This window comes from Cheilinus undulatus, linkage group 3 (genome assembly GCF_018320785.1).
Source record: "Cheilinus undulatus linkage group 3, ASM1832078v1, whole genome shotgun sequence".
Taxonomy (NCBI): domain Eukaryota; kingdom Metazoa; phylum Chordata; class Actinopteri; order Labriformes; family Labridae; genus Cheilinus; species Cheilinus undulatus.
Window position 1 is genome coordinate 15065604 of NC_054867.1, and position 23876 is coordinate 15089479.

At 38.4% G+C, this 23876-nt stretch overlaps 1 protein-coding gene across 1 annotated transcript; it reads left to right on the top strand.

The window, feature by feature from the left end:
* Nucleotides 1-4346: 4346 nt before the first annotated feature.
* Nucleotides 4347-23349, top strand: lrrn1 (leucine rich repeat neuronal 1). The gene is made up of 2 exons (XM_041783349.1): nucleotides 4347-4646; nucleotides 20344-23349. Exon 2 carries the CDS (start codon nucleotides 20501-20503, stop codon nucleotides 22652-22654), a length of 2154 nt encoding a protein of 717 aa, XP_041639283.1. The 5' UTR covers nucleotides 4347-4646; nucleotides 20344-20500; the 3' UTR covers nucleotides 22655-23349.
* The last annotated feature ends 527 nt before the right edge of the window (nucleotides 23350-23876 follow it).

A 23876-nucleotide genomic window follows, 5' to 3' on the forward strand; every position in this document is an offset into this window, starting at 1 on the left:
ATGATGCACATGGAGAAGATGCTTGCTTAATCCTTGATTTCAGCTGCTGGCATTACCAGATTTTTCATAGTGTGTTTGATGGTCATGCCAGTGTCTTGGGGCGACTGTGGATTGGTGGGTAGAGTTGGTCATTTTGCAAGGTTGTTGGGTTCAATCCATGCTCCTGCAGTCACATGTCACTGTATCCTTGGGTGAGACAGTTAGGTCTGATTTGCTGCATCAGTGGCATGTGAATGTTTGTGGACGTGTATAAATGGGATTGGGTAAAAACTGGTGTGCACTTTTAACAGCCTTCACCATCACTGTGTGAGTGGGGAGTGAATGGGTGTGGATGGGCAAGTGTGACCTGTGGAGTAAAAGCACTCTGAGCAGTCAGACGACAATAAAAGCACTATACAAGCTCAAGTCCATTCTCTATTTACCATTACAGGTGAGCTGCATGTGTGCTGTCCATGGTGCTGAAGTAGTTGGACTGATCTCTACAAACACCAGGAGACTCACACAAAATAACACCAAACTTTTACTGATACTGCTTGAAAAAATGGGCAAAAGAGATGTGCTGATTTTCAAGGTTGGTGTTTGGATCACTTCTGACTAGATATTCATCAGTGCTCTGTGTGATGAAAACTGCATATAAAGGCAAACATTACAAAGCAGCTCAAGCAGAATCCTCAGAAAAGTAGATAAAATAGGCATGAGAAGTTTTCAGGAGGATGTGTTATCTAGAAAGAGCCTTCTGAAATGTGTGACATTCAGAGAAGCTGACTGTACGTTTTACTAAAAGCCTATGCATCGCACCATCCACAGCATCATTGCTCTGACACGACCAAAGAAACCCATCTGTCTTCATCCCTCTCTACTGATGAGACTCAGAGAAAGGCTGAACAGATAAGAGCTTTTTTTCCTGTCTGTGGTCTACCCACACATCCTTCTCTCCACCTTACTGAGGACGGCTTTAAGGTACATGATGTTGCTTCCAGTAAGCAGTCATCGCCCTTTAGCATTAAGTGATATAGCTTTCTGCAGTAAGCTGGAGTATGATGTGAACCTGTATGCAGTTGTACTTGGCAGTCTGTAATGTCTCATACATGTAAGCTGGAGAAATGACAGAAGCCATAAGCTTACCTTTCATAGACTAAAAAATAAACCTCAACTTTTATTCAAATATTTCAGACATAATAAGCTGAAAATCTGCACCTGAAAAAAGGCCAGTTGAGCTTTCTTTGCCCCCTGTTTGAAGATCCAAAAGCAGCAGCTCTATCTTGTGAAGGATTACTTTAAGATAATAGCGCTTCTAAAGTTAAGGACACTCACTGAGTGAACTGATTCTGGATGACAGTGGTATGAGACAAGTGATGGCAAATTATAATATAACAGAAAACGATTAATTCACTGTTGTGGCTGTGCTTGTTTTGAATCTTGTTTTGCATCTTTCTCATTTCTCATTCTGCATCTCCTTCTTTCTGGATCTCCCTCTCCTCTCTTTCTTCATCATCTTCTGTCTTTCCAGATCTCCTTTCTTTCTGGGTCCCTCTTTCTGCATCTCCTTTCTGTCTGGATCTCTTTTCTCTGCATCCTCCTCTTCTCTATATTTTGTATCTCACTTTCTCCTTTTTCCCTTCCTCTTCTCTCTTTCTACATTTGCCTCTTGTATGCTTTTCCAGCCCACACACAGCTTCTGCGAATGGCTGTGCATCATGAATTTGGTTAGATAGATTCTTCATTGTCAGTGCCATAAAACAAATAAAAAATAAAATAAAAACAGTTTAGCAGCTTTATTTAGCAGAGAGTAATACTGCTTCTACTTGAGGTTTCTTATCATTAAAGGGAAGTTTTTCCTTGCCACTGAGACTTTGTTAAATGTTGCTTAGACCTGAGCTCTCAGTAAATAAATGTTAGGTCTTTATAAACAATATAACAGAGAGTATGGTCTAGACCTGCCCTCTTTGTAAAGTGTCTTGAGATACCTTTGGTTATGAAATGGAACAACTCAAATAAAGGTTGAATGATTGATTGATAAAGACCTTCACCTGGTTGATTGATTTATTGGTTAATAGGAAAAAATGAGGACTATTGAAGGGGGCTCCAAATAAAGGATAAGGTTCTAAGGCAGTGGACTTATTTTGGGTCCAAACTTAAGTTGAAACTCTTCACATCTTATTCATGCTGTACAGTTGTCACATACTTTTGGCCAGGACTGCCAGGACAGATTTGGCTGGGCCCCTGACAACCCCAGGGGCCCCCCTCCCCAGTTGTGCTTTATAGATGATGTCAGTGTATGAGTATTGGATTAGAAGCAATGGTGCGAGCAGCCTAGCTTACAGTTAATTGTTCAATAGTGCCACTTTTAACCCCTTTGCATCAGTTTTTGCCCATTTCTGTCCATAGTGCCATGTTTTGCCACTTTTATGCCATGTTAGCCTCTTTTAAACAGTTTCGTCCACACTTTAATCTCTTCTCAACACTTATTAACACTTTTTCACCACTGTTACTACATTTTTTGCCCCTTTCACCCATTTTTGGCACTTTTATCCCATTTTTGCCTCTTTAAACCCTTTTCTGCCACTTTAACCTCTTTTCAACATTTTTAACCCCATCTAACTGCTTTTTCTGCTATAACCATTTTTTGCACCTTTAATATATATATATATATATATATATATATTTTTTTTTTTTTTTTTTTTTTTTTTTTTTTTTTTTCAATTTTAGCCCTTTTATCTTTGAACTGATTTTTGGCTCTCTTTAACTTCTTTTCACTAATGTTTCTACCCATTCTGTCCATTTCACCCACATTTGCCACTTTTATCAAATTTTTTTTCACTTTTATTTAATTTTTCCATCTCAAATCCAATTTTTTTTTTGCCATTTTATCCCCTTTTTCCTCATTGATCCCATATTTTTGCAGCTCTTTAACCTCTTTTTATAGCTGCTTCACCTATTTTTTGCCATTTTCACCCATTTTGCCACGTTTATCCCATTTTTGCCTCCTATAACCTATTTTTGTCTGTTTTTGTTCCTCTTTGAACCATTTCTGCCAGTCTTTAGCCTTTTTTCACCACTTTTTAAACCTGTCATCCCTTTTAAACCTCTTTTCACCACTGCTTCTGCCCCTTTTTGCCATATGTATCCCATTTTTGCCCCTTTTTTATCCCCTTTTTGTCTCTTTTAATCCTTTTGTCAAATTAAACCACTTTAACCATTTTTAACCAGTTCTCATCACAGTTTCTCCACATCTTTGTACCTTTCACCCCTCATTTTTTTCCATTTTTGCCACTAATATCCCATTTTTCCCTCTTTTAACCCATTTCTGTCTTATAATCCCCTTTCACTGCTGTTTCTGCCCATTTTTGCTCCTTTATCCCATGTGTCACTTTTCTCCATTTGTACCTCTTCTCACACTGTAACCCATCTGCACATTTTTTTTTCCATTTTAAAACCTTTTTCTGGAATTTTCAATCAATTTTTTCAAAATTTTTTCAATTTTTTTTCCATAAAGTTGCCTCAGTTTCCTCTACTTTAGTTTGTGCACATTACAGCCTAGCTGTGAAGTCTGACAACACTTTCTTAATAGTTTAGTTCAGTGTACCCATCCTCAGAGTCAACATTACCAATAAAAACGTAATTCTGTTTTAAGAAAAGGGGTTACTTTACATTAGACTCTGATTTTGCTGACCTCCATGGGCCCCAGTTTGGCAGGGCCCCAGAAAGTTCTCCCCTTTATCCTCCTTTATGGGTGGCCTTGCTTTGGGCATGGAAACAGGCTGGAGCAGTTGTATCAGTTTTAGCTGTGCAGCACCAGGGACAAAGCTCCTTATATCATCACAACTGTGAGAAAACGGATTCATCAAATCACGTTATATGTACTTACAGAACAGTATCAAAGCCAATAGAGCCAGTGAAACCTGAAGCCTAAATAGCTGAATTCAAACATCACTCACTCTGATTCCATGTGGATATTCTTTAGTTTGTGCCAGAGAGTAATTCTGCTCCTGTCACCAGTGCTGGAGTTGTTTATGTGATCATGCTGTAATTCTTCCTCTAACTTAAGTAACACGTTGGGTTTATGGGATAACAGGATTGTATGAAGCGTTTTCCCCCAGCGATAATGCCATACCCCCCCCACCATCTCCCCTCCCACGCACCCCCCTTCGCCCCATGCCCCGCCGCCCTCTGCTGCCTTTGTTCTCATCACAACAAGCCCGGAGCAGATGGTGCTCTGCTTTGCTTGGCCGACAGTGACAGGCAGGAGCTCTCAGCCAATAGCCTGCTGGGGAATCAGCTGACTGGTCTATACAGCGCCAGGTGTTTTTATCATTTTTCTTCTCCATCTGCAGGAGGAGCAGGCGGCACAGGCGACGGCACAGGAGGACTATCGCAGCGACAAAGCGGTCGGTGGTGGATTGCAGCAGGTTGGAGATCACTGCAGACCGCACCATGCCTGTCTCCGAGCTGTGCGCCGTGGGACTGATCGGATACGCAAGCGACAAAGCGCCGTAAACAACCAGCAGCTGAAGACCCCATGATACCCCCTTCTCTTGGCACAATAACATTGATCTTATTTGTTGTTGTTTATTGACGCACAACCAGAAGGCTTTGTGGATACAGGACCAGTGTGCTAGGGAACATCGGACTGGAATGCCAACAAGGTGAGCCCCAGTAGGATAGAAATGACTCAGTGTTAACTGCTGTAGCCTTTTGGTTGGAAATAATGTGTTTCAGTCATGTGAACAGTCGTTATGCTCTGTTTATCTAGAGAAAGTTTGGATTTTTTTCTCATCCTAACGTGTTCATGCATCAGGATATATTAAGGATGCAGACACTCAAGGGCATGGTGGTTTTTTTAAATGCAGTCTGGTGGATCAAATTTGTTTTGGCTTTAATAAACCTCTCAGTTTAAGCTGTAAGTGAGGTGACGTATGGAGTTATAACGCAGTCATTTACGAAGAAAGAAAAGACAGAAACTAACTTTGATCTCGTTGCGGTACTTGCCATGCTCTGCGTGCGCCGTGCGCGACGTGCTCCAAATGTGATTTGCATATTAATGTTAAAGTATGTCGGCAGATGTCTCGGTGCCTCAGTTCCAAGCAAGAAGTCGCTGAGTCTTCCTCTGGGGGGAAGACAAGGCCCTGTGTAGAAGATTAGGTGTAAGAATGGGGTTGCAATGGCAGGGGGTCTATTGTGGTTCTCAAACGCTGCTTCTGTCGCTGCAGCTGTTGCGCTTTTGTGGTGGAGACTGCTGACTTGCATCACTCAACTTTAGGCAGACAGACAGAGGCAGGCCTGAAGATTCATTTTTAATTAGGCCGACTGTTTTAAAAGTGTTTACTGTGCTTGTCACTAAGAGCTCATCAAGGGACTGTCTTTATCATGACTGTTTCTGGGACCTTGGTGCAATGATTTGTGAACTTAAAAAAAATAGTTTATCAAGCCAGTGTTGTAGGCGATGGTATTTAATTCTATTTCCTGTTCGTCTTCTCCCGCTTTCTCTCCCCATGTTTCCTGTCTCTCTGCAGCTGTACTGATCAAATAAGGACAAAAAATCCCTAAAATATGTGAAGTTAGTATTGAAAATTAGCTGGCACAAGATTTATGAATCAGCTAATCTAATTATTTTTTAGAAACATGGACCTGAAATTCAGGTGAAATGCTCTCTAAAAACAGTAATGAAGCCTCCCGCCACTAGTAGCCACTGTAGCTTAAGTTAACGGCTGCTGCCTTCATGACAGAGCTTCTCCCCCTAAATTCACAGTTTACACTCTATTGTTAAAGATGCTACACACACATAGGCTGCATTACATGCAGTTACACATGCACAAACAAGATCCCCATGGACATGCGCTAATGGAGAGATGTCAGAGTGATGGCCCTGCTGCTCTTGTTGAAGAGCTGCTGTAAGCTGTTGTTCCAGTGCTTTGCTCAAGGGCATTTCGACAGTGATCAGGAAGTGACCTGGCACCTCTCCAGCTACCAGGCCAAAGTCCAGGTTTGGTCTGACCGGGACTTGAACTGGCGACTCTCCGAGCCCAAGTCCTTCCAGACTGAGCTACTGCCTGACATAAGGCGCGGTATGACCGTCTTTTGAACTAAAGAAAAATGGAAATAAAGTGGTATGTAGGCTGTTAAGGGTTACATCCGTGGGCGTAGCATTGGGGGGGGGGGGGGGGTACTGTTTACCCTGGCCCACAGTAGGGAGGGGCCTTTGAGAAGCCTGCAATGAAAAGTGTGTTTTTATTATTATTATTATTTTTTTTTTTTGTAGTTGGTGTGATTATTGAATCTAAAGCTACTAAATGAGTTGGTCAAATGACTGAAATTGATATCAAATAGACTAAAATACAATACTGGGAGGAAGCTGCTCCTCCCTTAAAAATGTTCAAATGTCTAATGCTGCAAAATGATGTAAATGAATTTAACTATAGTAAAAATATTGCTGAGAAATGGGGGAAATTATGGTAAAAAAAAACCCATTAAAATGCAGAGATATTTGTAAAAATGACACAACATTTGTTGCTTGGCTAGCTGGTTAAGGGGGGTCCTGTGTAATATTCTTTCTTGGGGCCCAAATTCCCTATCTACGCTCCTGGTTACACACATGTATAACTAGATTGGTATTGTTTTGTATGGTACTGGTGCAAAAGCAATACTTCTTCAATGGTGCTGGTGCCTTAATGGTGACTGAATCAATTTATATATATACACATATATCTTTAAGCTTTAATTTTGTGCTTTTTATATGCCTTCATTGATAGAGGAGGACAGTGGATGAAATTGGAAACAGGGAAGAGAGAACTTGGAAAAGACATGCCGGGGTGCCACAGGCCAGTTGGAACCCCGGCTGACTGCGTACTTTGAGTGCTCCTTAAACCACAGGGCCACCTGCCCCCCTGAATCAATAATTTTGAGAGAAATTTTTGAAAGCCAAGCTGTCTGGGTATTGTAAATGATTCACAGATATATCTTTGAGTCTGGAAGACTTGTACATTTGACCATTTTATTGCAAAATGGATATGCAGTTTTACTTGTTGGAGAAGGCTCTGCTCAAAAGATGGGTTAGTCAGCAGCATTCTTTGACTTTCTAAGGCACGCATGGCTAAAAAACCCCACGTGGATACATACATTTATAACAATGCATACTGAATATAATTAAGTTAGTTCAAAAGTAATTAATCTATAAAGCATGGATCTGGATATGAGGGTGCAACAAGCTTTATGCTGTAAAAGAGGAAGCTGGGGTGGAGGAGGTTAAGCTTTGCCAGCAGCAGTGTGGTGCGTCAGCATTACCATTGTGTCAGAGACAAACAATAAAGTGCCAGTCAATGTGAATATTTTTCACAGTAGGAAAACAAGGCAGACATTACTCCAGAAAGCAAAATAATTTTAAAGACATTCATGCTTAGATTAAATAAAGTGAGTACACATAAATCTCAATAATTCAATAAATATCTTGCCTTTTATTTGGGCTGGCAGGGTATCGACATGAATCTGTGTTGTAATTCAGTTCAGTAGGTATCAGATGTGTTTGTACTGGATTTCATCCCTATGTAAAAAAAACTCAACCAAAGTGACAAGTAATCACATTAAGCATTATATTAGTCTGCAAAGAGGAACGAAGGCTTGTGAAGCTAGCTGCTAATTTTAGCCAGGCTCTACACAGCTTATCAGGCACCTATCGTACCCACTGAAACAATGTTCCTGTGATGAATTGACTGTTTTCTAAGCATTTTTTCCTCTTTAGACTAGCTGGTTGAATGCAATTTAAATGTCCGTTTTAGCAAGTAGTGAAACAAGCCAAGTTTTTCCATATGTATGACTATGTTTATGGCTTCTCTTTCACCTTTAAGCTGAAAAATCTGTTTTAAGGAATTAAGTTTTAGGTCTGTAATATATAATGTCGGTATCAATTAAAGTATTGGCTAAAATGAATCGTAAATATCAGCATATCAGATATAAACAAAAATCAAATATCATTCATCCCTGGCCTATAGCTAAATAGTGACACACAAGGATATTTTTTTCGATGAAGAATTACCAAAAATAAAATTTTATTAGCAGATAAGGCTGTCAGAGTTTTGACAGATCTGTCAAAGCCCATCCACTCTCACAGTGTTGATCTGAACATTGTTTATTTCAGAACAAAGATTCACTCTGAAACTTTCTAAATACAATCAGATTAAACTTCCATTTAGGGTGAAGATAATGGTTAGGATACCAAAAGTTCAAAGTAAAAAACACTGACCTGCAAAACCTGATTACAAAACATGCAATTAAGCCATGTCTGTTCACAGCAAAAAAATCTTGTCCTCCATGTAAACATTCTGACCTTGCAAACATAGCTTACACTGCTCCATTAGCTGCTTAGGCTACATAGCTAACAGCTATGTCCACAAAGCAGCTACGTAAGCTACATATCTACATTATTCTCAAATCTGAGTTAGCTTTAGCTAGTTTTGCTAAAGCTCATGTTGCTAAAGCAAACTTAGATATAGGTAATGGAGCTACGTAGCTAACAAACTATACAGCTAACATAGCAAAAGCTTAGCTCACAGCATAGCTATGTAAGCTACACAGGCATGTTATTTACATTGCAACATTAGTTTTAGCAAAAGCTCATGTTGCTAAAGCTAATTTAGCTACACTGGCTCATGTAGTAATGTTAATTAAGTTTATAAAGTTAAGCAAGCCACCCTTCTGCCCCTTTTTTTTTTTTTTTTTTCTTTTTTTAATGGGCTATTGCTGAGTCTGTAATATTTTCTGTGTGGTTATTTCATGAACGTAACTGCCAGACTTTGTTAAAAAAAAAAAAAAAAAAAAAAAGAAAGAAAGAAATGAAGTTTTGAGACAAAAAAAAGGAAATATATCGTACCAGCAAATAACAACCTTTCCTTTCTTAGACATACTGCAGCCAGACTCCTCTCAAGTTTTCTGGGGCCCAGAGTCATGGAGGGGCCCATAGAGGTTAGCAAAGACAGGATTCTAAATTAAAGTAATGAGCTCTTTATTATTGCCTGTCTTAAAATGGAAACACCAGATCAAAACATCCCTTGTTGCAAAGAAGTGCTTGAAATGGGACTCCTGGTATGCGGGCTACTTTGTTTTCTTTCTTTTTCAAATTGTAAACAGCCTCCTCTTAAAAGGATTTGAGCCTTCATCTTTGTAACACTGAAGATGTGGTTGGGCCCATTTACTAGGCCTTCCAGAGGCTGAGCCGTTTCTGTGGGCAGGCCTGTTTACAGAAAGTCACACAGTGTCAACATGACATAAAATGGCATAAACCCTCCAATTTAGCCCAAACTGTCTTGTGGTCAGTAAGTATAGCACTGTTATGGGTTCTCCTTGTTAATGATATTAACACTGATATTAACAATATTGTTTTTCATAAATCTTGTCTGAAAAAATATGTATCTTTAAAAGTAAATACGTTTTACCAGCTCTATTTGGGTGGAAATATGATTTACAAGTGCATTATTTTATGCTTGTAGCTATGAGCTGTTGTATCATTGGGCACTTTTCAAAGTGAAACAGGGCAGGATCACCTTATTGATTTTATTCTCTTCCTCTCAGAGGGTATCCTGCCTCACATGAACTAAGAACATACAGTATGTTGTATGCTAAAGCAGGCACACATTTAAGATGTCTTTTTTTTTTTAACTTGATGAAGAGAATATAGCATGGCATGTGTGTTAAAGGCCAGGTGTGAATGTAAAAGACGGAGCGGCTGTTGGAGACTGAGATAGCACCGCTCTCGTTTGGGGGAGGGGGGAGGTAAGGGGCTTAAAACCCCCACCACACCACACCAACCTCCAATATTTGCTCCCAAGGGTAAAGGCGGGACGGGTGGGTGGGTGGGGGGCTAGGTTATTGAGCTTAGCATGTACCATTATTCTTAGAAGAAGGGTTGAAGCAATAACCTTTTGTCCTCTGTGAGCTTCAGGTCTCAGAGAGAAGAATCAGTCACCACTCAGCTCATCCTGCCTTATATGATTTAAAAAAAAAAAAGACACCAATGTTTGCTGCTATCAGGAAACCTTTACAGTGAGGCAGTGAGCATGTGTGGATGTATCAGAGAGGCACACACCTTGTTGGCCCTCTGCCTGGTGTTTAAAGCTCAGTCAGGAAAGAAAGAGTGATCGGACCCAGCTGCCCCCCCCCCCCCCCACACACACACACACACACACACACTTTTATATTGGAAAAATGTTAATTTTTTGCTTTCAATTTTGAAAAAATGTTTACATTTGGTGTGAAGTTAACCCATAAAACCTTCAGTTTACAAAATTAAACCAATCAGCCTGTCGAGAGGCAGAGGTCTTCCAACCATCCATTTCCTCGAGAGTTTAATGAGATCCTTTGCTCTGTGGTTAAGGTGAACTGGAGAGCTACAGTAATCAAGCTCCTGTTCAATCAATACCACAAGTGTTGCTGATGACCAAGAGGCTCACTTGTTCCAGTCAAGGAACAAAAACAACAAAATGTAAAAATGCTCACAATAATAGACATTTAAATGCATAAAAAACATACATGGTTTTTTTGTTGTTGTTGTTTTTTTTTTGCATTTATTCTTATCACAGTAGAACCAACCACCTGCAGACATGTGGCTACTTTGAGGTCACTCATTATAGTGGGTGGTGTTCAGGCCTACCCACATAGGTGGCCGGGCCCCTGAAAAGTCAGTGAATGTGCCCCTCCGAAGTTGTCATTTATGGCAATATCAATGCACATGTGCTAGGCTGTTTTAGAGTTCTGATGTTCAAATTATTTATTAAAGCCACTTTTAACCCTTTCACGACACTGTGACACATTGTTTCCCCATTAAATCCATCCAGCTACTTTTAAACCCTTTTTCACTACTTCCCATACTTTCCACTTTTAACCCATTTTGCACCTGCTCACCCATTCGTGCCTCATTTTAACTGTTTTTCACCATTTTCAGCCCAATTTTCTGCCAATTTCTGCATTTTTAATCTTTATTTGCCGTTTGTATCCCATTTTGGCACATTTTTAACCTATTATAGCCTAATTTAACCAATTTCTTAAACCACTTTTCACCATTTATTCTGCCAGTTTTGCCACTGTTGAGCCCTTTTTCCAATGATTTAATCACCTTTTTTGCGATTATTAAATCATTTTATTAAAGTCTGACATTACTTTCCAAATGGTTTAGTAAGTGTGCCCATCCACGTTGTTACCATTACAAATATAAAGGTAATTATAAGAAAGGGGTTTACATTTTGAAAATGCTACATTGTACTACAGCACAGTATAGTTGTACATTAAGAAACCAATATAATTCATTTTTGTTGCTTTGATAAGAGTGGCTATTAATCAGGTGAAAATATGGATTCGACAGCGTAACTTTACCAAAGATGGGACTTTTCCTGACCTCTATGGGCCCCCCGTTTGGCTTGGCCCAATCTCAACCCTTTATCCCCCGCTCATGGGCAGCCTTGGTGAAGGTTACAGTGTTTATATTAGGCTATGCAATTTAGCCAGTACTTATGTTCAAGATAAAAGCTATTTGGTAGCATAAAAACAAGATAAAGTAACAACATTTGCCTATTTAATGCAAATTGCAATGACTGTCACGAGGCGAGTCTCCTTGAGGACACAAACAAAAAAAAGACTGGACTGAAAAGAAGTGTTTCTCTGTGCACAGGCAGTTAAAGCATACAACTGACCTAATGCTTACATAGCAGACCAAGTTTTTTTTAATAAAATATTAAAATATGCCACTTAAGACATGTAATTAATGGAAAAGTACTCAAAGTGTCATTCCTGAGTGCTCTTGTGTATTTTCTACATCTTTTTAGTTCAGTAATCTGTTAACAGGTGTTTAAAAAGTAACACTGGTGTTGGTTACTGTTAACCCTTTTAGTGCCTGTGCTGAAAATGAGATATTGCTCTGAATATGCTGATGTGTAATATGCTAAAATGTTCTTTAGGCGTCTATTATTGACATTTCAAGCTTTCTAAGATTCCCTTGCACAAATGTGCAACAATTACTGCAGCAAATTTGTGGACAAGGTTATTTATTAAGCACTGACATTTAGTAAGTAACAGGTTGTTGGGACCTCAGATGGTGAAGGTCTCTATGCTTCACCTTATTCTAAGATTTTTCTTTTTTTCACTCAAGTTTTGTCATCTAATGAAGCTGTGCACAATCAAGTACAGTCATGTGCACACTGACATTTTAAGGATTTTTTTAAAACATTACTTTGCAGAATAAATCCCACCAAATGAGCATGTTTTTATTCAAAATTGAAGTAATTATTATTTTTTTTTACAAAAATGGCAAAATAAACCACTTAAAACCATTTAGAAATAAATATCTTAGCCTTAATCTTGGCTCCAATGTAGGTCTTCTTGTGTGTGTTCAAAACTCTGCCCTCAACTTGAAATATGTATGCTGTCCTTGTAGCATAATGTAGCTGTTATGCAGCCAATAAATGCTTTCAACCTTGATGGGCATGAGCTGGTGATTCTTTGTAGAGAGCATTTACCAAGTAACAACTTTGACAGGTTTGATGAAATTGTTAGTATTAAGCACACAGCTCATCAGCAGCACATGCCACAATGATTATTCTTCAGAATGCTTATCTTATCACTACATATCAGTTGGTTGTTTTTTAAGAGTCAAAATGTATTACAAATAATATATATAAATGCAAACATGCCTTTGTGTTTTTGGTCATTGCAGTGGGTTTGAGTTATGTTTTTTATCACTAGGACATGTTTTGGAAACTGAACATGACAAGTAAAGCTCATATAGGTTGTGGCAAACATTTCATAGACTTTTAATGCTGCAGAAGAATGAGACTTATCAAGAGCGATGAAAACATTATTCAGTGGATGCCTAGATTTCAGCAGACACAAACGTGCAGCTGTTCTGCACAGTTGTTAGTTTCAAATTGTCCTTGAAAAATTAAAATGCTAATTAATGATCCCAAAAAGTAGTGCTGGCTGATAAACAAAGTTTATGTTATCCATCTCAGTGATTATTGTTAGTTTAAACCTTGCTCTGCCACCAGAAACAGAACCTTCCACTGGTTATTATGAGTTCATCTGCCTTTTTCCTGAGGACCAGTGATAACACACAAAGTTTAGGTAGTAATCCGGGGTGTTTGTGTTTCAGTTTTTTTAAGTAGCACAAAAAAGTGTTCTGCATCCCCAGTCAATGGGGAAATAGTGATTATTGGTCACAGCTTTTTCAAGTCCCTCCATAAGGTTCAACGGTTGCTGTAGTTAAAAGACAAGTTTTTCTATTTCTTTCCTTCCTGTCTTTGATGTTGTGTTGTGTTGCAGAGTGTTACTCCACCTGCTGTGTTTTCCTGCGGCTCTGATCACAATGGACCTGTGAACCCATGTCAGGATTTCCCTTACAGCTTTTGGAGCTGTAAATCAACAACAACAGGATGTTTACACACGTTTTTAATCCTTTAAGTACACAGTTGCATCAGCAGTGATATTTATCGTTTACTCTTGTTTCCAGCGTTTGGCACAATCAGAAGCGTATTGATATGATTTGTGTTTATAGGCTGTTAGAGTTAGGATTTTAAGTGCAATAAGATTAAGGTCCAAAATTAAGCATTACAACTTTTTTAATCACAGTAATCATTTGCTATTTTGTCATTTAAGGTCATAAATAGAGCTACTGTCAGGGGCTGCAGCTGGATGCTTTTAGCATCTTCAGCTTTTACAGTGATGGAAAATAAGGCCACTGCTGCTCCTTGGACAAGTTAAACGTAATTTGCACCTTTTGATATCAAAATAACATTTTCACTGTTTTGTTTCTACCCTTTAGATATTTTTCATATTTTTATCCATCTATAGCAAGTTCTTTTTTCCTGTGGTTAAGCTATTGTCATTACCTGCCAGATGTTCCTTGTGTTCTTTCAAAATAAAATCTGATTGGTTTCCAGAAAGGAAGTAAAGCACCTTCATCCTCAGGGGACACAAATTACATAGTAAAATCTTTTAGCTAACCATAAACCATAACTAGATTTTTTACACAAATGAAGCTACTAAACTCAAACTCCTGAAAAGTTTAGGTGCTGTTGCATTATCTGGGGATCACTTGGTGTCAGTCATTTTGTACATGCACTCCTGCAGACTTCTTAATGTATAACTGAATTATAGCAATGCAGCAATAATTAAAATAGATCTGAAAGTAAAGAGCAGTATATGCCGTACATCTTGTAGCATTCATTGATCAACAAATTAAACATTGATGGGAATTGCTTTACAGAGGCAATATGGACTTAAAAAATAGATTTAAGGACAAGATTAAAACGGTGATTAATCCCCGCTAGCTATTCAAATTTAGCAATCACTTGCCAGACAGTAGACAGAGTAAGCCACTAAACTATTCCTGACAAGTATAAATGTTGTTGCATTAACCTGGGATTGTAGGATGGCAGTGAGTCATTTTGTACATGCACTCCTGAAGACTTCTTAATGTATGATGGTTGAACAATAAATTTCACAGGAAAAAAAAATAACTACACCACAATGTTGTAACAATGCAGCAGTAAATTAAATTATAAATATAAAAGTCAAGACCATGACATGCAACTTTGCATTCATTTGATTCCCAAATCAGGAAACCAGTAGAATTTATTCAAATTTACAAAATGGATTCAAAACGATTTATGAGATACAAAGTTTGTGTGTCTGTAATTGAAACAGTGGCTTGCAATTAACTATGGAAATTTAGAAATACAAAAAAAATGTTTCACCACTCTAGCTTTAATATGTTGTGCTAAAGACTTGATGATGTGTTACATTTGAACTAATTTAAAATGGTCATAGTGAAAGGATTATCCTCTGATTGTTACCATTAATTCATCTTATAGTCTGCATTAAGCCTTTCAGTAAATCACTGTGACAAATGTATTGTTCTGATAGAATATTATAAAGGGATCCATTTCATAGTTCTCTCTAAGCTCTAAATGTCCAATCATGGCTTTATTTTGAAATGAGTTTAACCCTTTAACCCCACTGCATGAGGCTGCATGTTTCCTAGATTCCCCTGGCAAAGTGTTTAGTGACCTGTTTCCTTCGTCTGAGTTAGAATCAAATACTCTGCCTCTAGCTAATCTCCCACTTCAGTATCTGCATCCCACTAATCCTGATTGGCAAGAAATCGTCCCAATATACGGTGCTTTAGCTTAAAGACAAGATGCTGTGGTATCCCTGCCTCATCCATGCCCCGCCCAGTTCTATAGAGAGTACCTATCGTAGGAGGAGCAGAGACATGCTCCTGTTTCCCTGGAGCTGTTGCCAGGCAGTTTGTATTCAGATGAATTTGTCAGCTCTCCTGTTTGAAAGCCTCTTAAGTGCTGTCTCCTTAAGCTGGGGCTGACCATAAAGCAGTGTGATGGAGAAGGCTGTGGTGATACTACGGTGCCCGCCGTATGGCTCTACACAATCCAGGATGCCTCCTGTAGTAAATTCACCTTATTAGTGATGGGCTCTGTAAATCTTGCTGCTGTAAGCTACAACTGCTCAGGATGTGAAGGAAATTCTGCCATCCTGTAACTTTTGATAAGCAGTTGGAGGGAAAGCTGTAGCATGAACAAACTAGGCCTTTAAACAGTATTTAAGGAGAATTATTTTATATGTGGACTCATGGCTGATGTTAGAAGAATTTGAAGTATATGGTTTTACTTGAAATCATCAATATTAAGACTATGAGCCGTGATGGGCTGGCTATCTGGAACTTTTTGAGGTGTCTGGCTGCAGATCTCAGACCCCCCTCTTGCAGACCACTACTGTGAGATGCTGCATTTGCCAGAACAGAAAGGAAATCATTTACTAGAAAAAAATGTAGAAGTACTTTTTTTAAAATTCAACTTAATTCATAATTCATGAAGTCTGACAGTGGTATGACGTAACCACATTGGAAACATAACAGACTAATCAACATTTCATCAACAGATAAAAGGTCTGATTTCTAATATAGGATCAAATATAATACACTGATAAATAAATTAATACAAAAATAATCATAGATTCATTTTAGAAGTTACATGAATGGTGGCTTGCTTTAGCTTCGTTATGCTTAAGCTAAAGCTAAAATAGCTTTGCCAATTATGTAGTTAGCATTACTTTCTAAGATGTCAGCTAATGTAGCTACGATAGCTCTAGCTAAAGCTAACAAACTGTCTAGCTATAGCAAAGAATGCATGATGGAACGTAGCTAACATAGCTTCACTTTAGCCTTAGCTTTTGCTACATTAGTTTTGTAGCTGTGTCATCGACATAGCTTTGCAGCTTTAGATTAAGCTACATTTCTTCAATACAGATGTAGTTTAACATAGCTCCATTAGCTTTAGATTTAAATATGTATCTATGTTACGTAGTTTATGTTGCTGTGTAGCTTTAGGTTTAACTATGTAGCTAAGTTACCTACATAGTTTAACATAGCTTCATCATCTTTAGATATAACTACATAGTTACGTTACCTACGTAGTTTACGTACTTTGATTTGTAGCATCAGATTTAGCTATGTAGCTACGTTAGAAACATAGTTTATGTAGCTTTATAGCTTTAGATTTAACTACATTGCTACATTACCTTCATGCTCAACAAAGCTTTGTAGAGCTTTAGATTTACTTACGTAGCTACCTGAGTTGTTTATGGAGCTAACATAGCTTTGTAGCTTTGTTATCCATGTAGCCAAAGCTTTGTTAGCTTAAGCTTTAGCTGAGTAAGCTGCATTTAAGTGTTTCAGTGTATGCAGACTGTTTTCTTGGTTTTGTTGAATGTTCTGTGGTCAGGTTTTGCTTTTAACTTTTTGTTACCTTCAACCCCTGCCCTAACCCTTACCAGAAGTTTAAGTTTTAGCGTCTTTTTTCCATTCTGACAGATGTGGTGTCTTACAGTAGTGGTCTGCAAGCTGGGGCGTCTGAGATCTGCGGTTTCCAGCCAGACTGATTTGAGAAAATCTCTGACTCCAAATGTCTTATTTCATTCAAGGATACGTGTATTTTGGTGATAAAAATGCAGATTTTCTCCAACATGTTTTGATTAGAAAATGTTATTGATGAAGCCCTGACCTTTAAGATGGGAGAAATGGTAATCAAAAGATTTTTTCCATGATCTTCTTGCAGTAAGGGTAGTGGAAATGTCAAGTGAGGCTGGAATTAAAATCAAATGTTTACACACATCACTTGGCAAAAATTAATGAATCCTGGGTAATAAATGACTAAATGGAGGGACAGAAGGGGAAAAAGGCTGTATTTCTGGAATAAAAAAAACACTATTGTGGACACCAGTGTAGCTGCTGTAGAAGAAATGGTCTTCAAAATGTAGCACAATTGTAAAGGTATTTTGCCCAAGTACTAATGTTTTATCTATCAAGCATCTGGTGGAAATGCTATAAACAGATGCTACTGCCTGAATCTGAGTCTCCAGCATTTTAACCAAACTGCTGAAATCCATCCCTCTTTTGCGTTTGTATGTGCTTTAATCGGGTTAAATATGCATAACTTTAAATATTAGTAATTTTCCCTGAGTTAGAATGCTGAGGAAGACATTAAAATCTCCGACCTGCATCTTCTTTTGCTTTATAAGAGACGGCAAGTTCTAATATCTTGCAGTGTTTAATGACGTTCGAAGAACTTAATGAACGGGTACTTATGGGCCTGTTAGACTGACTAAAGCCCTCAATGGGATTTGATCTTTTTCCAAGTAGTTCAGAGATGTGTTTTGTGTGAGCATTGTAATGAGCTGAACTTGCATTTTCTCAGAACTGTCGATGCTGCACATATCCTGAAGTCTCTGATGGCTAGTTAAGAAGCAGTTGTTGTTCTTGGTCTTTAGTCACTGTAGCATTTCAGAAAAATGAATAATTGTTTTATCAAAAGGTACTTGTGACATAAAAAGGACTAAGACAGCTAATCTCTGAGGTAATTCTTTGGTACAGTAATGCTTTGAGGTTTTACACATTTGTGCCGTCACATTAAATGAGATGATTTTGTTTTTATGGTTGTGAAAGACTTTAGCTATCAACCTAAGTGTCACAGGCTGGTTGCCCCCATGCCACACCGAACTGATGCAGTTAGTCATAGAATAGGGCCTTTCTTTTTCTCTTTTTTTCTTTTTTTTGTTTTGTGTTATATCACAATATTCTGACATGCTAGACAGCTGATTTTCATGAGTTGTAAGCTGTAATCGTCAAGATTAGAACAAAAAAAGCTTTTAGCTGTTTTACATTAAGGTGCGCTGTGTAAAATTGGAAATATTAGCATCATCTAATAGTCAGATTCTAGTTTGCATTGCTCACTTCTTGTGCTACTTGTGCTACTGCTAAGCTGAATATTACACACTGCAAATTCAACGTATTTTGACTCTAGAATAGTGGTTCTTTACAGTTGGTCAAGATACAAAACTGTGTTGAGGAGCTGTTTTTAGTGGGTCAGAATGTGCATTTGTCTTCCTGCTGTAATCTGTGTGTTGCACATTTTGTACAAGGAAAGTTTGGAAAGCTTGAAGTGTCCGTATTCGATGCCTGCAAATTATTTCATGAAACATTCAATCAGTATTTTCTAGAACCTGTTTACAGGTAACTACCAGCCAGATGAGCTGCTAAAACTGAAGCAGTACTTGTGGATGCCTCCTTGTGTTGTCTGAAGAGCATATTCTGACATTTAATGGACCAGTAAACAAAGAGGTGTTCTCATGGACAGTCAAGTAGCCATTAAGGCTTTTGTATGCTTTAAGATCACCAGAGAAATTCCTCTTTCAGTCTGCCTTTTTACCATTTTTACTGTTTTAAGCTCCCTCATGATGACTTACCTTATTTGACAGGGTCACTAACATTTGTGTTATGTGGGCTCGTTCTTTATTCTGACTTTCTCTTGCCTTCATTGCTCACAAATACACCTAGAACCATGTTGACTAAAATGAACAGAGTCTAATGTTAACACCGACTCTCCTGATGTCGCTGTGGTGAGTGTTGTCATTGTCTGCAAAAGGTCTTTAACTTAAATAAACTTAAGTTAACATTAAAACATTTTAAAGTACCTAAATAACCTCAAAAATACTTTGGTAAACTTAAAAGAACTAAAAAAATACTTAAGTAAATCTTGTGTACACTAAAAAAAAAAAAAAAACTTAAATGAACTCAAAAAAATTTCGTAAACTTAAAAAAACAATAAAAAATACTCAAATGCACTTAGAAATACTTAAGTAAACATAAAAAAATTCAAGATACTTAAGTAAACTTAAAATACTTAAATAAACTTAAAAATACTTAAGTGAACTAAATAATAATTAAGTAAACCTAAAAAACTTAAAAATACTTAAATAAACTTATGTAATCCTAAATAAACTTATAATACTTTAATAAACTCAAAAATTCTTAAAAAAAAACTTAACATACTTAAACTTAAAAATATTTAAGTAAACTTAGAAGTATTTAAGTAAGCTTACAAATAATTAAGAAAATTAAATAAACTTCAAGTTATTTAAGTAAACCAAAAAAAAAAAAAAAATTAAAAAATACTGAAATAAACAAATAATTTAGCAAACTTAGAAAAACTTAAAAATACTTAAACAAATTTAAGTAATCTTAAATAAATTTTAAAATATTTTTAACAAAAACTTAAAAATACTTAGAATTATAGTTATTCTTTTTACTATTTTTTTATCATTACTTTTTCATTTCACAAAATGTCTCTCTTCCTTTAACTGTGAAACTGGTATAGACAAAGTACATATGAATTTTGATATTCAGTGATACACCAAAAGAACAGAAATATGTACGTAAATATAAGGCTTTTTCCTCATTGTTTTTTTGTGGGTAGATCTTTCTTTCTCTGGTCACCTCATAATGGATCTTTTGTCTTAAAAGTTGGTGATCATTGGACTATATAAGCCAGTTTGCTTTCTGGATTCTGCCAAGGGGAAGGGGTTTAAACTGTCTTCCTGCATGATGATTTCCATTTTATTCAGCAAAGTTTACAATGTCCAGTCTCTGCACAGTTTTATTGCCTCTTTAGTACCATCTGTTTTTGCCATATAAGTTAGCATTAGAATTGAAGGTTATACACCAGATTTTACAGTGTTTTGTTCCATCTAAATTCCAAGCTTTGACATTTTTCATTTGCTACTTTTCAGTTGGTGAAACTTTAAGAAATAGTTGTGATTTCTCATTAAAGTGACAGTAGTGGTTTCTGAGGCTAGACCAATTGGAAACCACTGATTGAGAATATACAAAAGTTTCACTATTTGAATTAAATGACAGAAAAGAAGAATATTTTTCACTTTTTTTTAAATGCACTTGTCCCTCTAGGGTGTTTCACTGTTCTCTTCCACTAAGACTGTGTTTGTCTTTTCTTACAGAATACTGCAGCTCAAGGATCTTGCTCGTAATTCTACCCTATGCCTCACCTCCTGATCCTTTCACCGGACTGAAAGGCCCCATCACTGGAAAGCTGGTTGATGACCGTGACACACTCATTCCCAAAGTCCTCTGCCCCTCCTCCTGTCCCCTCTTAGCATGGCTATACGGAGGTTAGACTGCTCTCTTCTAGGCCAGGTGTTTTCTGGCCTGCTCCTGTTATCTGTTGGACTATCCTTCGTCCAGAGCAATGAGTGCCCCCAGCTGTGTGTATGCGAGATCCGACCCTGGTTTACCCCACAGTCCACCTACAGAGAAGCCATAACAGTGGACTGTAATGACCTCCGCTTGTCACGCATCCCGGGGAACCTCTCCAGTGAAACTCAGGTTCTCCTCCTGCAGAGTAACTACATTGCCAGAACCAGTGAGGAGCTTGAGCAGCTCTTCAACCTGACCGAACTGGACTTGTCTCAGAACAACTTCAGCAGTATTCGAGATGTCGGCCTTACCAATATGTCCCAGCTCACAACTCTTCACCTGGAGGAGAACCAAATAACTGAAATGCCTGATTACTGTTTGCAGGACCTGAGCAACCTGCAGGAGCTCTACATAAATCACAATCAGATCAACACTATCTCCGCCTATGCCTTCTCTGGGCTCCACAACCTGCTCAGGCTTCACCTCAACTCCAACAAGCTCAAGACCATTAACAGCCAGTGGTTTGAGTCTACACCCAATCTTGAGATCCTCATGATTGGAGAGAACCCTGTTGTTGGAATAATGGACTTTAATTTCAAACCACTGGGCAACCTCAGAAGCCTGGTTTTGGCTGGGATGGACTTGACAGACGTCCCTGGAAATGCCTTTATGGGACTTGACAATCTTGAGAGCCTTTCTTTCTATGACAACAAGCTAGTACGAGTTCCTCAGAGAGCCCTCCAGAAATTACCAAACCTCAAGTTCTTGGACTTGAACAAAAACCCAATCCACAAGATTCAAGAAGGAGACTTCAAGAACATGCTCCGACTGAAAGAGCTGGGCATCAATAACATGGCAGAGCTGGTTTCTGTTGATCAGTTTGCCTTAGACAACCTTCCTGAGCTCACTAAACTTGAGGCCACAAACAATCCCAAATTCTCCTACATCAACCGCCAGGCTTTCCGGGATGTCCCTGCCTTGGAGAGTCTAATGCTGAACAACAACGCCCTGAATGCCCTCTACAAATCCACAGTGGACTCCCTCCCAAATTTACGTGAGATCAGCATTCACAGCAACCCCCTACGCTGCGACTGTGTCATCCAGTGGATGGGCTCAAACAAAACCACCGTCCGCTTCATGGAACCTCTGTCCATGTTTTGTGCCATGCCAGCGGAGGTAAGGGGTCTGCATGTGAGGGAGGTTCTTCAGAACCACTTAGTTAACATGTGCCTACCCATGATCTCTCATGATAGTTTCCCAAGCCATCTCAACCTTGACATTGGCATGACAGTAGACCTGGACTGTAGGGCCGTGTCCCAGCCTGAGCCTGAAATCTACTGGGTGACACCAATGGGGAGCAAGGTAATGATGGACTCTGTGTCAGACAAGTACAGCCTCAGCAAAGAAGGGACGTTGAGAATTTCTCAAATCCAAGTTGAAGAATCTGGCAGATACACCTGCGTGGCTCAAAACTCAGAAGGAGCCGATACAAGAGTGGCGACAATACGTGTGAACGGGACTCTGTTAGACAGTCCTCAGCTTCTGAAAATCTACATCAAACAAGCAGAATCTCACTCAATTCTGGTCTCCTGGAAAATAAACTCCAATGTAATGACCTCTAACCTTAAGTGGTCGTCTGCCACCATGAAAATAGACAACCCACACATCACATACACAGCCAGAGTACCCGTAGATGTCCATGAGTACAATCTCACGCATTTACAACCAGCGACTGAGTACGAGGTGTGCCTCACCGTCTCAAACATCCACCAACAAACGCAGAAGTCATGCGTGAATGTGACGACAAAGCAATCAGCTTTCACCGTCGAAGTATCTGACCAGGGCACAAACACTGCTCTTGCAGCGGTCATGGCGACGATGTTTGCAGTCATAAGTCTGGTCTGTCTTGGAGTATACATTTCCAAGAGGTGGAAGAGAAAAAACTATCACCACTCACTGAAAAAGTACATGCAGAAAACTTCATCAATACCTCTAAATGAGCTGTACCCTCCTCTTATCAACTTGTGGGAGGCTGACAGTGAAAAGGAGAAAGAGGGCTCGTCAGAGGCCAAACCCAGTCAGGTGGACACTACACGCAGCTATTACATGTGGTGAAAGCTACCGTCCAGCGGGAGATACAGGGACTAGTTTATTTTAGGAGCACAAGTAAACATACATGCTTCTTCGTGTACAAGTGAACTGAGTTTTTTTTCCCCGTTTCTATTTTTTCTTCACTTTTTTCATACTTTTTCTTTGAATTGAATTACAAGCTAAGATTTATAGCTCTTTAGTTTAGCATACTGCCTTTTTCTACCTACATTTAGCAGCTTTCTTCGCTGCCTGGACTTAGTATTCATTGTGCTTTATCTTTAGTACCTGTTTTAAATGAACACAGCATGAGCATTGTCACAGATGTAGCATACAAGAGCAGAGAAAGCGCTGAGCGTCTGTTCACGTTCGAACTGTTCGACTGCAACCTTTCTTTCTCTTGTGAAACAGTTTTACTGTCGACTGTTGTGCACTGAAATATATACTAATTTGTCTATCAACACAAATATAAGCTAAACAAAAGTATGTTTAGACTTGATATGCTGTCTATTGAATAATGTTAGCTATCCCTCTGTAATGTTGTATCAGCTATTATTTAAATTATTTTTTGTACATTTAAAACAGTATGTTTGGTTTAGTCTTAAAGGTTACAGAGCAGCTACTGTAAACCAGCAATAGAATATGAATGTTATGAATTAGGTAAGTAAATGTAAGGCTTTGGAAATTTCTTAAATATTGTTTTTCTTATTTTGCTACAAAATGTATACAATCACTGGTTTTATTATGACTTATCCACTTAAACATGTTGTTTTGAGGAGCAAGTTTAATAAAATCTTCTTTCCTCATATTTTTTCAACAATGATTTTGACACAGAGAGTCATTACTAGTTAAACTACAGTCAAGTCATTCTGCACTGCAGTTAAAGCACATTATACATTTTGCTGGCGTCATGCCAAAACCTCCTAACTCCACTTTTCACTATTTTATTGTATTTTTTCTTATTTTTTACAAATCAGTGCAAGTGGTCATCCATTACATCTGTGACTGCTTTTTGAGCAAATTTAAAGCTGAATTAAGTGTCAAACAGATGCTGACTCTGATGATTCACTGTTAAATTATTGGAATGGTAGATTTTTTTTTTTCCTACCCTGAGAAGTGGTGATTTTGGAGATACACTATGAGGTTTTGGGCTGCTGTCATTGATTTCATGCATTAACTCAGTGGTTCCCAAACTTTTTTGTCAGGCCCCCCTTAGGCAGATGAAAATATTTCACCCCCCCACTCCCCA